The 14,227-nt window shown below is 44.2% G+C and overlaps 1 protein-coding gene across 10 annotated transcripts in view; it reads left to right on the forward strand.

Moving 5' to 3' along the window:
- HDAC5 (histone deacetylase 5) overlaps window positions 1-14,227 on the forward strand; it is a 2,156,790-nt gene that overhangs the window by 1,683,126 nt on the left and 459,437 nt on the right. For all 10 annotated transcript variants that reach the window (XM_069634322.1, XM_069634324.1, XM_069634323.1 and 7 more), the window contains one exon: window positions 6,560-6,693. In XM_069634322.1, the coding sequence (XP_069490423.1) occupies window positions 6,560-6,693 (134 nt within the window). The remainder of the gene's footprint in view (window positions 1-6,559; window positions 6,694-14,227) is intronic.

Here is a 14,227-nt window from a genome sequence, read left to right on the forward strand (position 1 = left end):
GGTCAGAAAGGAAGTCTGCCACGCCAGGGCCTGACCAGTGATACCTAGGTTATCACGGAGACAATTAAGCAGGATGGCATGGTTGACAGTGTCAAAGGCAGAAGAGAGATCAAGCAAGATGAGGACACGGGGTGTTGGAGTCAAGGTTGGAGAGCAGGTCTTCATGGATGTTCAGGAGAGCAGTTTCTGTGCTTCTGGCAGCTCTGAAGCCAGACTGATGGTCATGAAGACAACCAACAGATTCAGTGTGGAGATTAAGCTGAGAGATGACCAGTTTCTCAAGGAGCTTGCCCAGGAAGGGAGTGATGGAGATTGGGCGATAGTTAGCCGGGCAGGAGGGATCGGCAGAGGGTTTCTTAAGAGGGTTCACAAGGGAGTGCTTCAGGGGGGATGGGAAGACTCCAGTGGCGAAGGAGTGGTTGCAGAAGCCAGCCAGGGCAGGAGCCAGGGTGTCAATGTGATCCTTGATGGTTTTGGAGGAACAGGGGTGAACCTGTTTAGACGAGACTTTCATAGATCGCACTTGTCTAGAAACCTCGTCAGCGGAAAACAGGGGAAAGGCAGAGACGGAGGGAGGAGAGGTGGCTGCAGAAGGACCAGAGGAAGGGCAGGGAGTATATGGAGGGAGGGTAGGGTGAGGACAGGATGTCCTGAGTTTTAGAGATGAAGTGAGAAGCCAGTGCCGTGCATAGTGCCTGGGAAGGGACAGGAGAGGTAGAGACTGCGGCAGGATTGGCCAGTTCCTTGCAGATTTTAAAGAGTTCAGCCGAGTTGTTTGATGTCGCAGAGACACGGGCTTGGATAGGAGCTCTCTTCTTGGTGAGGACAGAGAGGTGTTCAGGGTCGCCTCCCTTACCTCTGACTCAAGCCGCTGCTTGCCTCCCTTTGAGTCCTTTTATAGGTCTCCCTTGGTAGTTGTTAACTTGCTGCTCTGTGTATTCTGCTGCTTGTCAAGTCTTTGAGCCCTCTCCAAACTGCTTTTAGCTAGGGTTGCCTTTTTGGACTTAAAAGACTTGCTGTGCGAAGAAGCCCTCTCTACAACCTTGACCAGGCTAAAGTTACAGTAACTAACGATTTTCCTCCCTTAAAGTCACTTTACTGTATGTGTTTGCAGAGTAACTTTATTACCGTATGAACTGTTTAAAACTGAAGGTGCACGTAATAACAGATAATACGATAACATTGTCTTTCCCCTTCTAACGTTGCTACAAATGTAACCGCGAACAAACACAAAAGTGCAAGTGTCCTTTGAAGTGTATTTTTGAATACAGTGTTCTAATGTAAACGTCTAAAGTATTTAAAGTGATTGTGTGTATGTAAGAAATATATAAATTATAAGTCTAAGAGTATCTTTGATGTGCATTTCTAACTAAGGTTCATTGTACTTACCTACAGCTCACATCTTCCTCCTAAGATAAACCTGACTGCTCTGCCACTCTACCAAGGTCCTGAGTTAGTACAGACTGATACTAAGAGTTGGAGATCTACAAACCACTGGGATAGCTTACTAAAGTCTTACTACCAGTAGGACTTTAGGAAAACTCCACTAACATTTTGTTATAAATTCCCATCTCGGAAGCTAGATGGCGGTCGTTTATCAAAGTGAAAATGTTTGGGACCTGCAAAGGGGAAAAAAGGAAAATAGGAAAGGAGGGCGGTTGGCCTTTGCACTTCAACCGTGATTGCATCGTGGAGTTAATTAATAAAAACAAAGAATTTCAGGGCCCCGGGTCTAAATGGGTTGGCGGTGGTTGTGTTGAAAGCTGACCAGTAAGATGGGAATCCTTCCTTTGTAATTTGTTTACTAAAGTATGCTCCTCCAAAAAAATACCTTTTATAATGGTCAAGTTCAATTTTGATCCTAGTGTACAAAGCAGGTGACTGGTTAAATCCAGAAATGTACGATTACTATTGCTATTGGACAGTACGGGTAAGGTCTTCTCGGCATGTGTATTAAAACATCTGCAAGCATGGGTTGACTAGAAACTCTGCCCCCTGCAAACTGGTTTTCGGAGTGGGGGCAATATTAATTTAAATCTTCGAGTGATGACCGGCTTATCAACCAGGCGAATAAGAAAGCAAACCCTGCCTTGTATCTAGCATTTGTGGATTTTTAAGTCTATTTTTGACCTGGTTAACAGGGATCGATTGTGGAAAAAAATTGAAGAGTGGGGTGCCCCGGTTGGTTATTGGAAATCGCTGCAGCCTTACATAAGAAAACCACTGCTAGAATCCGAGTGGAAAATGGGAACTCCCTGTCGAAGGAAATCGGCATAGATGGAGGGTGAAACAGGGCTGCCTGTTAGCCCCCCTACTCTTTAATTTATACCAGGTGGATTTGATCCGACGTTTGGAAGAATTGAGCACCTGGTCCCCAAATATTGGTAATTATCACATTACTGCTATTCTGTACGCCGATGACCTGGTGCTTTTGAGTCCAGGGAATAAAAGCCTTCTTCGAAGTTCTGGTTTAGTATGCTAAAGAAAATGAGCTTGTAATAAATCAGAACAAGACTAAATCAGAACAAGACTAAGATACTGTTAGTTACCCATACAAAAGTAAATAGGGTTAGTATTGACCTTAGTATTGGGCGGATTGACTGTGTCCCCTATTATAAATACTTGGGCTTAAACAGAGAAGGGCAGTTACCAAAATATTTTTAACTGTTGAGACTGTAAAGGCTCGACAACTGACGTACCTGATAAGTCGATTCTCCAAGGGCTATGCAGGTATCTCGCTGAGTGGGGTGCTCATGCATTATAAGCAGTGGATTTGCCCTATCATTTTATATGGTCTAGATGGTCTAGAATTGCAGAAGTGGGAATGGTTAAAACGAATTGAGGGTTTCTTCTGGCGTAAGATGTTATGTCTCCCTCAAAGTACGCTGATCAAATACCTGCGATTACAGTTAGGAGTACCATCCCTCAAAGCATTGGTTTTGAAACGTAGAGGAGAGTTGTATCTACGTACCCAGATTACAAAGGAGGAGTCTTTGATGGCTCGAGTGGCAGGGTATAAAGTAGGGACGAGTAAGCAAAATGATAAATTCCTGGAATCTATAAATGACATTTTCAGCAAAATAAATTGGTGGCCTGATTTTTCACATGGCACAAAGTATGAAAAACTAGAAAAAAGTGTTAGCCAGGAAAATAATGCAATGGGACTGGATACGTAATTATGCCCACCGGGAAACATTGCATGGATATGATCCAGTCTCCAATGTAACCCATATCTTTATGCGCCCACAGACTTGCCTGTTGATCTGCCCGTATCTGAGCGTGAGACGGCTTCTACTCCTGACTAGGATCAACCCGTTCTTACAAACATGGGGGGGGGGGGGGGGGGGCACATCTTTCAGGAATGCCCGAAGTTAGGCCACTTATATTTGGTACATTTAGGTCACTTGGTACATAATTATGAATCTACCCTGAGTGAAGACTTTTGGACCTACTGCCTGAATACAAAATCCACATCAATTCACATCACCTTATACCAATTTTGGTTATGTTATGTTAAGGACATTTATGTAAGCGCATGTCCACCCAGAGGCATCTTGGCGCTGAGGGGGCAAAGCAAGATTCCATAGCTCAATTAAAAGAGCAAGGTTTTTAATATTCGACGGAAGGCAAGGTGATCTGGGGTATCACCCAAAGGGATGGGAAGGTAGTTCCACGCCCTTGCAACAGCAACTGAAAAGGCACCGCCACCCTTATGGGCCAGCTTAAAGCGAGGCACAGCCACCTGCCGGGTTGTTTGAGAACAAAGACTACGCGTGGGTTGCTAAGGAATGAACTTTTTTTGCAAGGAATTCTGCTCCCACACCATAGAAGGCCCGGTGTCCTATACACATGGACTTGAACAGAATCCGCTGGGCAATAGGGAGCCAGTGCAGTTGTCTCAACAAGGGGGTCATATGGGCTCAAGAAGGCGGACAGATGATAGATCGGGCAGCGGCATTCTGAAGCAGCTGCAGACACCCAATAAGGTAGCCTGGTTCGAGCCAGATATGAGTTACAGTAGTCCAAAACACTGAGGACCAAGGCTCCCGCCACTGGTGCCTGACTAGCAGTGGGAATAAAAGGAAGGACTTTCCGGAGAACCCCAAGTTTGAAACGGCCTGATTAGCAGACCTCACCAACCTGCTCATCCATAGTCAGAGTGGCAGAGAATCATACTCCCAAGTTCCTGACTGATGGAACAGGTGTAGGGAGAGGACCTAATGACGGAGGCCAAAAATCGGCTGTCCAGAACACTAGAGGAGTAGAGCTACCCACACCCAGGACCTCAGTTTTGGTACCGTTTTTGCTTTAGACAGTTTAACTTCATCCATGTTCCCAATTACTCCAGGCATTTATTTAGCCTGTTAGCTGTTTCCGGTTTTGTGAGGTCCAAACGGACCAGTATCTGGGCATCATCGGCGTATGAGTAGAAGCGGAACCCATGAGATTCAATAAGAAACAGAAGATATCTTATGTAAATATTGAACACGATAGGGGAAAGCGCTGAGCCCTGGGGGACTCCACAAGTGAGAGGAACAGGGGCAGAACAAAAAGGAGGTAGAGAGACTGACTTTCAGTGATCAGTAAGGAAGGCTTGGAACCATTCAAGAACTTGGCCAGAGATTCCGGCTTCAGAGAGCCAGGAGATAAGAAGAGGGTGATCAGTGTCGAAAGCAGTCGACCGATCTAAAAGCAGGACTGCTCCGACACCGCCCTGATCAACAAGACTCATTAAATCATCCATCACCGAGTTCATAATGGATTCAGTGCCTCTACCAGGCTGAAAACCATATTGAAATGAATCAAGAAACTGAAGATTCCAGGAACGTGGATAGCAGTGGAGATACCAGTGCCTCCAAAACCTTCATCAGAAATGGCAAAAGTGAAATGGAGCGGTAATTGGCCATCACTTCAGGATCCAAAAATTGCTTTTTGAGCAAAGGGATCACTAAAGCATGTTTAAGAGAGCCCAGAATCGCTATGGTAGCAAAAGAGATATTGACTGCCAAAGTAATGTGATTAATCAAATCAACAGACGTCTCCTGCAGGAGAGTGAGTGCTATGGCATATGTAGGAGATGCAGATTTAAGCTTTTGAATAGTAGATAGAACTTCTGCATTAGAAAAGAGGGGAAAAGACGACCAGTACCCTGCACTAGGTTGGGGGGGGTTCACGAAAGCTGGGGCGGCAGTAATTACTGCAGCCTCAGTCTTACTATTGTCTCGAATGGTGGTTATTTTTGAAAGAAAGAACGTAGAGATGGAGTCACAGAGCTCTTGAGAGGGTGGAACTGCATCTTGTGCTAATTTCGGCACAGAGAGAGACTGCACCAAGTCAAATATAGCCTTGATTGAGTGTTAAGAAGTATTTTGAGTAAGAAAGCTATGTTTTATGAATTTGATAGGAACATTATCTGTAACCCTGCACGGAAACGAAATTCTGAAATTGTAAATGTATGCTATGTGTTTTGTGATATGTGATATGTGGCTAGGTGAACGTTATGTGAGTGACATGTGAATGTTATGTTTTTTTTTATATGGAATATGTTTTATGTGAAATAATAAATGTAAATGAAATGTAAAGATATATATGAAAAGTTCTATGAATTGAAACATATAATAAATACTTAATTGCTAGTACTATGACAGCCATTCTATTGCACCTAGATGACTTGAGGGTAGCCTTCCCATAGTGCCTGAAAAATCCGAGGGTCGCTGGTTTTCTCTCCACAGACTATCTAATGACACAGTGACATCAAAGAGGAGCACCATCTGAGCTTGAGGTACATATAAACGCACCACTTCAGTCGACATCTGCCGGCACGGCTACCCATTCGGTCTAGCTGGACACATGATGAGTCACTCGTTACCTTCCTCAGCACCCACCCGCTTGCCTGACCTTTTGGGTTTCTTATAGGAGCCCATCCAGCTCACCTAATTCCTTATCTTGCCCAAAATGCACACACGCATTCTAGACATCTATGTGAATTTCCCATACTCTGGACTGCAGCCCGCCGTCTGTGCTATACCTCCTTTTTAATTCTTGAGAGCTATTTTTCCTTCTTTCAATGCTATACAAAGAAATGAAACATATTTATGGGAGAAATAAAGATGTGAACCATTGCAACATTACGGAAGACGGTTGAAGATTATATTTTACTGGCCTATTGTTTCAACTTAAATTACTTCATGAAATCAAAAGATTTCTAGAATACTGACGCCTGGAAAATAATCAATCATTAATGTTACTCTAGCGAAGACACCAATTTTGGAAATGATTGTTCCTTGTCACTAATTTTCACTTACTGGACCATCATATCAAAAACAGCAGAAATAGTATATTATTGAAAGGGACATGGCCTGTACCTTATCTGCGAGCACCTTATTAGTTAGCAAAGAAAGCAATGTTGTGGACTTCAAATCACACCTGTAAACTGACCAATGTGGCCCTGAAAGCTAAAGTACCATGGTTCCTATAAACTCAACTGCAGCTTTATGTGTAAGCATGATGTGCTTTTTTCTGGCTTCAATCTTTTCTTCTCTCATGTTCTCCCTTCTAGGTGTGGTGTACGACACCTTTATGTTAAAGCACCAGTGTACATGTGGAAACACTAACAATCATCCAGAACATGCGGGAAGAATACAGAGTATCTGGTCCCGACTACAGGAAACTGGTTTGCTGAGCAAGTGTGAGGTGAGCACATGGCAGTCATGCCCTGGGAACAATATATATGAATAGTCCAAGTGCTGACCAGTAGCTATACAAAGATGGAACAGAAGGTAATGAAGTAACAGCCCAACACACATGCAAAAACAAGTGTGATTGGCATCTACAAAATTTGCCTGTGTGAGATTGGAAAGTGTTAGTGATAGCTTGTGCAAAGCAATTGGGTGAGCAAGAGATGGGCAGGAATATCCTGAACATACAAGGGGTAAAAAGAAAACCAGCACCTTTTAAAAACCTTAAATCCTAAACTCCAGTGATGGGCAGGCATGTGGCTGTCTGGAGACATTCCCCTTGAAACCCCAATAGTGTATTCCTTTTTTTTTTGTATTTCTTTTTTCCACTTTGTGTTTATTAAATTTAGGCAACATCAAAAACAACACTCATATAGTCAAAAAGATCTCAACCTAGACAACATATAATATCCCTACCCTTCCACCCCCCCTATCCCTCCCAACACACCCTCCCCCCCAAACATCGAGCTCCCCAGGGTTCAACAGAACAAAAGCAATAAGTACACCAGGGCTGGGACAAAGACCCAGAACCATTCAAGGCTGTTTAGCAACATATCCCTATCGGCACGGTCCCAAAATAACACAAAACATTAGGTGTCCCATTCCGTTTGAAGACCGAGTCCCACTTCACCCTCCCATCATAGAGCTCCACCCAGGACTCCAACTACTAGAGTCTCAAGGCCTCACAGTCTGCACTTAAAAGCACAATAGTCCAATCCTGCAGAAAAGAGGACATATTATCATTGACAATGGCTGCTAGTTTCTCATACGTAAAGATTGCCAAAAGTTTAGTAAACCACTCCGATTTCGTTGGGGCCTGAGAGCTTTTCCATTTCTGGGCCAGAGCCATTCTCCGAGCCCTCAACATCGCACCCACCACCCTGGAAAAAGGCCATTCCTCGCACTCCGGCCTAGGGGTACCCAAAAGAATCTCTATAGGGTGAAGGGAGGGACAGGACCCTAGGATGTCTTTGATCCAGCTTAGCAAATCTGTCCAGTAGACCTGTATAACCGGACACTCCCACCACATGTGAAACCAGGTCCCTCTACCTGCACAAGCCCTAGGACACCGAGGAGATACACCAGGAAACATTTTGGACAAGGAATCGGGCGGTCAATGCCAGAAATTGAGGATTTTAAAGTGTGCTCCATGGCTGCAGTGTAGAGCTTCCCCCCAAAAACCGTCCGAAAGACAGAGTCCCAAGCATGGTCATCAAAAGTCGCACCCAGTCTCTCCTCCCATACACTCCTGAATGTCTGCCTACCCTCCAAATCTGCCGTAATTAGCACGCTGTAGATTTTGGAAAGAGACCCCTTCCTAGATTTGGCTTCCACAAAGATTTTTTCAAAGGAGGTCAAGGGCCGGGAGAGGGAAGCCACCCAATTCGCTTGAGTCAGAATACCCTTAAGCCGCAGATAATCAAAGATAGATTAGATTTTTCAATAAACACGCAAGGAACAAAAGCAGGCTGCTCCTATTCCCCCCCTACCCCCAACTTAACCCCCCCAACAGCTCTCAAGTTTACGCATTTCACAGATAATATACCACATAATACTCTACAATTTATCCAAAACTCTGATTCTCTGCGGACACCAGTTCACTCTGTAATCTTAACGGAGGAAGTCCAATACCAAGTCCCAATCCTCTGCAAACCTCCCCAGTTTCCCCTAAAGGGTATAGGTGAACCATTCCAGTGAAACAAAGTGCCAAATCTTAGCAATCCGGTCATGCTCCAAGGGAAACTCAATCTTTTTCCATTTTTGGGCTACCAACAAAAGTGCTGCTACACTGAGCGCCATATATGCTTTTCTTTGGGCTTTCTTTGGTAACATTTCCAGCACATCCTGCAATCCAAGCATTGTCTCTCCATAGTCTCTGCAGATTCGGGGCCAAACAAAGTCTTCATCGCTGAGGTTATACTGACCCAGAAGGGACGAAGGACTGGGCAAGACCACCATATATGTCCCCAACTCCCACCCTCTCCACATCTCTGCCAACATTCCATGAATACTTAGTAAAACCTATGCAATTTCTCAGGAGTTAAATGCCATTGGACCATCACTTTAGTCCGCATTTCCCTGATCTGAAGTGCCCTCATGAGCTTTGGAATCGTCTGCCCCACCTTGTACCATTGTTCCATCAATATTGGACTGGCCAAAGATTTCTCCCATTGGTTCATGTAGTTCCATTGCAGAGGGAACACAGAGTCAGAAAATAGTGAACCTACCATGTGGTGATCTCCTGAATGGGTAATCAAATATTTTTCAAGCCGAGTAAGTTCCCTTCTCGCTAGATGCTTATTCCCTGGAGCTGATAGCCGTCTCTCTGCTGTGCATACCTGAGCCTTTCCTCTTCCTCCATATAAAAGAGTTGTTTACATTGTTTAAACGTCCTAATCTGTTGACCCTCTACCATATCTCCAATTTTCTGATAGCCCGCCATTTCCCAGCATTTAAACGCTCCATGCTCTTCCCCTGGTCTAAATTGAGGATTGTATGACAGGGGCACAAAGGGGGATGGGATTGATGAGATACCCGCCCGCTGCACCAGCTCATCCCATATATCACCTACCAGTCAAAGTTAGTCTTGGGACTGGTGGCTCCCACCAGCCAAAGGGAAGGAGTCATCTTCGAAGCTCGTCTGTCACATAGAAAATGGGGTCAGGATTGCAGTAGTGGTGGTCGCTTCAGTGTTGCAAAGGGTCTGCAGGCGTCTCTGGTTGTTGTCTTCGGTTAATTCTGTTTCCAGTGGTCGACTTGCTTTGCACTCCAGAAGCCTCACCTTTTATACAGTTCCAGCACACACGCCTCTGCAATCTCACTCAGCATTTTACAGAAAGGGGCGTTTGGCTGACCCACCCCCCCCACCCACTCAACCAGCCCCCCTCCCAATCCTAGTGTCATTTTCCATTTTCCAGCCTGCTACATACATCAGGGCGAGGGACATGCCACAATACCAATCCCCCTCACAAATATGCCTTGCAATCTCCCACAGCCATTTCATATCTACCAAAGCAACCCTACAAGAACAACCACACTAGTAATGGTGAAATAAGAGGGGAGAACCAAAGTTGGTGCTAGAGTGCCCCTATTGTGCACTACCGGGGCTATGGACGTAGCCTGCGGTATAAAAAATACAAAATAGTTGGTAGAACGCATCCACTGCCACCAGCCATAACTAGGTGATTGTCTATGTGACTAAAAAGTGACAGGAGCACAGAGAGGGAGAGCATACTGAAGGTGTGGAGTGTGCCAATCTCCCATACTATACAGTTTGGGAGAGATAGGAAGTACCTTTCTATCCTTCCTTAAGAACTGTAGTTACTTAAGGATATAGGAAAGAGTCTTAAAGGAGGACACAAAGGGTCCCCAGCAACACTGCACACAAGGAGCTGTGTGCTGCAGTTGCAAAATACAGATGCCTATAAGAGCTATAGAGCAGACAGAATTGATAGTACAGGTAGAATACATGGAAGAGAGTTCCAAAAGACAGAGCCATAAGAATGAATGAATGAGTGAAAAATTCTCCACTCGTTCAGGATTAAAAGAAAAAGGTCCAGAAGTCAAGAAAAACGTGCTGGGGGTCTCACTAGGAGAGGTGATGAAGTACAATAATGATAAATCTCCCTAACAGCTCCTCTTCCCAAACGGAATGCCACTAATTTCTCTCATGGCACAAATCCTAGCTAATAGCGGGTCCAAATGTAATTTCTATGGTACCAGGGACAACGTGCATCCCTGCTTAGTTCCCTGTGACACCTTAATACGCTGAGAAATGTGGTCATTAATGGCCAAACGTAGCACCGGCGAATGACAATTGGCTTTTACCAATCTTAATGGGTGGACCTGGATGGATTTCTTAGACTCTTGGGATGTGAAGATTTTGAATGTTTGCTCTGAGGGGGGACTTGGAGCCATCTACAACTTGGCATAGAGGAAAATCCTCATTGGTCTTAGACTATGTATTTGTTTCCCAATGCCTTTTTTCGCGTCCCTCTACTTTGGCCATAAAGCATGATGGCGGAAGCAACCATTGTAGATTAGAACTATTTTTTCCAGATTCATCAGCTCTGCCATCGGATGCAAACCAACAGGCTTTAATTGGGGGGGGGGGAAGGGAAAATTAGACTCGTGAAATACAGGCAAGAGGGCAAAAAAACTGAACAACCAGTTAAGGAAGATTCACAGATATATTCGGGAGGCTCGTTGTCAACCAAATGAATTTATAAAAATTAATTTGATCCACTTCAACCCCCAACGATTCAGCAACAGGAAATAAACAAAAACATGTGCATAGTTTTGATGAGGACACACAGAAAAGGAAAAGAGATCTCAGAAAAAGTCTGCGAGGTTTGAAGTCAGCAGGGTTAGATCTAGAAACTTATAAACTGAGGTTAGGAGAGAAAGAGCTAATTATAAGCATTGTTCAGGAAATCATAGAGCCTCTCAGTTACAACGAGAAAGGGAACAGTTGTTACATCTTCTGAAGGAAGGGAATACTAGAAATATTTGGTCAGTGGTTGGACAGTTAGAGCCCGAAACAAATACTACTTTGTGTGATTTATTTCCAGAATCTGGGTGAGTAGAATACTTATCGGAAACATTCAGAAATCCCAAGGGCAACCATTTTGGCCCCATTTCAAATGCTCCTTGGCATTTAACTTTCAACGAGGAGGATATTGAAGACATAATCCTCAAATCATCTGCATCCAGGGCAGCAAGGCCAAACAGTCTTACTTATCAAGTTCTCAAGAACGATCTAAAAATGTGTTACAGTTTAATATTCCATCTTTTTGGGGAGCTCCTTAGGAGATGCCTATTTCCAACATCATGGAAAATTGCGTCGGTTATACCTTTCTTCAAGGGGACCGATCGCCTTGCTCGACATGGAAAGTAAGGTATTTATGAAACTCTTGCTAAATGAACTGACAATCTGGGTGGATAAGCAAAGATCTTTTCCTGGTTTCAGATAGGCTTCAGACTGGGCCTATCTACAGCTTTAAATGGCCTAGTTTTAAACCTGGCAAGTGAAAACACAATGGGGAAGGGAGAAACACCATTATATGGAGCCTGGGTCGACTTATCCAAAGCTTTTGACCAGGTTGATAGGGCACTGCTCTGGAGCAAACTGAGGCAATGTTGGTGGAATTACACAGGGACACTCTGCTGAGGGTGCGTTTGGATGTTCAGGAACACCTATCTGTGCTCGTCAGGGTCGAAAGAGGAGTTAGGCAAGGTTGTCTGGGGGCCCCCCTTTAATCTTTTTTTTTGGCAGATATGGGTGTTTTTACGGAATCGTCTGCATTGGCCAGCCCAGAATTAAATGGAAAAAAGATCCATTGGCTGGCCTATGCAGATGATATTGTATTGTTAGATAGAACAGCCATAGGACTTCAGCGACTTTTGACCAGACTAGGCAAATATGCAAGATTGAATGAACTATCCATAAACCCTCTTAAGTCGATAATTGTGGTTTTCAGACACCCACAGAAAAAAAATCATTACTCGAATTGGCTTTTAGGGGGTCAAACGATCCCAAGGGTAGAAGAGTTGAAATATCTGGGATATAAAATCTATGCTTCTCCCCGCTTTTCATAAGGTTGAGGCAGATGTAGTCCTGAAAATCTCACAAATTGCACCCCAAATGCTGAAGCTAAATTCTAAATACTGTAAATTTTCCATCCTACCTCTGGTAAAATTCAATTTGGCAAATGCAGTTCCCGTGATCTTATATGGCCTAGAGGCTAAGCCGAGGCTTTGGCCTATAAATTGGAGTGCTTTAGAGGGACGGCTATGGAAGAGGGCTTTGGGCCTCCCCACAAGCACTCGGAGCTGGAGCCTTAGATTTGAATTAGGCCATAAATCCCTTGATTGTATGGTGAATTAGAAATTGATGTCTCTCTATCGGGAGATTATCACCGGACAGAGTGCCACATTGTATGGGGATATTAGAATCCATCTCCGTGCGTGGTTATAAAAAGTTGATTTTGGACACAAAAAAAGACTTCCATAACGGCCGGATCAGCAAAGCTAAATCTAACACAAGGGAAATCTTTAAGATTTTAAAGGAACAGGAAACTACTCCGGTCTCTCCTGATTCCCTAGTTAAAACGGACACGGAATGGTGTCAAGAGATACAAAATGGTTTACATAATAAACTCTACAAAATTAGGGCAACCATGCTTGAAAAAAGGGAACTAACCATTGATGATGGTGGGGCTGTAACTGAAGGTTTCAAGCGTGACCCGTCAGTCCCCCATTTCAACTTTCATTCAATCACAGAAAGTGAGCTGGTAAAAATCATAGAGCATATGAAACCATCGCAATGTAGAGGCGATGCCTGCTCCTCTATGATCATAAAAACAAGTCCACCGCAGCTCATTAAAGCAGTTTGTAACTTTGTAAATTCCTCTCTTAAGGCAAGGAGTGTTCCAAACTAATTAAAAGCAACCATAGTTACCCCCATCTTAAAAAATCCGGGACTGTCTATGGATAATCCGTTAAATTTCCGACCTATTTCCAACACTCCCTTCTTACTTAAGATTCTGGATAGAGTTGCCTATAGTCAACTTGCAGAGCATTTAGACCTGCATCATATTCTCCATCCTAATCAGTCGGGTTTTAGGAAGAAATATGGGACGGAAACCTCACTCTTGAATCTGAAAACTAAACTAATGGGGGAAATGGATAGAAGTGGACTATCGCTGATGATCTCATTAGATCAATCAGCGGCTTTCGATTTAGTCGAGCACTCTATCTTAATTCCAAGGCTACAGGATGTGGCTAATCTCTCAGAATCAGCAGCCCTGTGGATCGCCTCTTTTTTGGAGAACAGAACAAGCAGAGTCTGCTCGGCCACCGCTGAACCTAGCCCACTTTCGGTTCTCTATGGGGTCCCACAAGGGGAAAGCTTGTCCCCGTGTCTGTACAATCTGTTCATGGCCTCTTTCTTCTTTGTTACAGGAGGAGGGGGTCGTGTTCTCAAATTATGCAGACGACACCCAATGTGTTAAGTTATCGGGACATCACGAAAAGGATGAGGCGGAGGTGAACAGAGTTTTTGCCCTCATTGTAAAATGGATGTTGAATAACTTCTTGGCTCTCAATCGCAGTAAGACTGAGCTGATGATAGTCTGCAGTCCTAAGGCGATCAGCAAGCTAAGTCAAGACTATAGCACCTTCAAATTGGGGGAGGACATTATTACTCCCTTATCTAAAACAAAAAATGTGGGTGTAATTCTGGACTCGACATTAAGCATGAAAGCTCATGTCTCATCAGTGGTGGCAGGGATAGTCTATTATATCAGACCTTTGGCTCATCTAAGGCCCATGATTTTGCAGGAAAGCGCTGAGACCATAGCCAGGGCAATTATAGGAGCAAAATTGGACTATTGTTGCAGCCTCCTGCTGGGCATTAACCAAAGAGAGCTGTACAGATTGCAGGTAGCCCAGAATTGGGCGGTCAGAGTTGTTCTTAGACTTCCAAGGCA

This window comes from Ambystoma mexicanum, chromosome 13 (genome assembly GCF_040938575.1).
Source record: "Ambystoma mexicanum isolate Mex_15411 chromosome 13, UKY_AmexF1_1, whole genome shotgun sequence".
In the NCBI taxonomy this organism is placed as follows: domain Eukaryota; kingdom Metazoa; phylum Chordata; class Amphibia; order Caudata; family Ambystomatidae; genus Ambystoma; species Ambystoma mexicanum.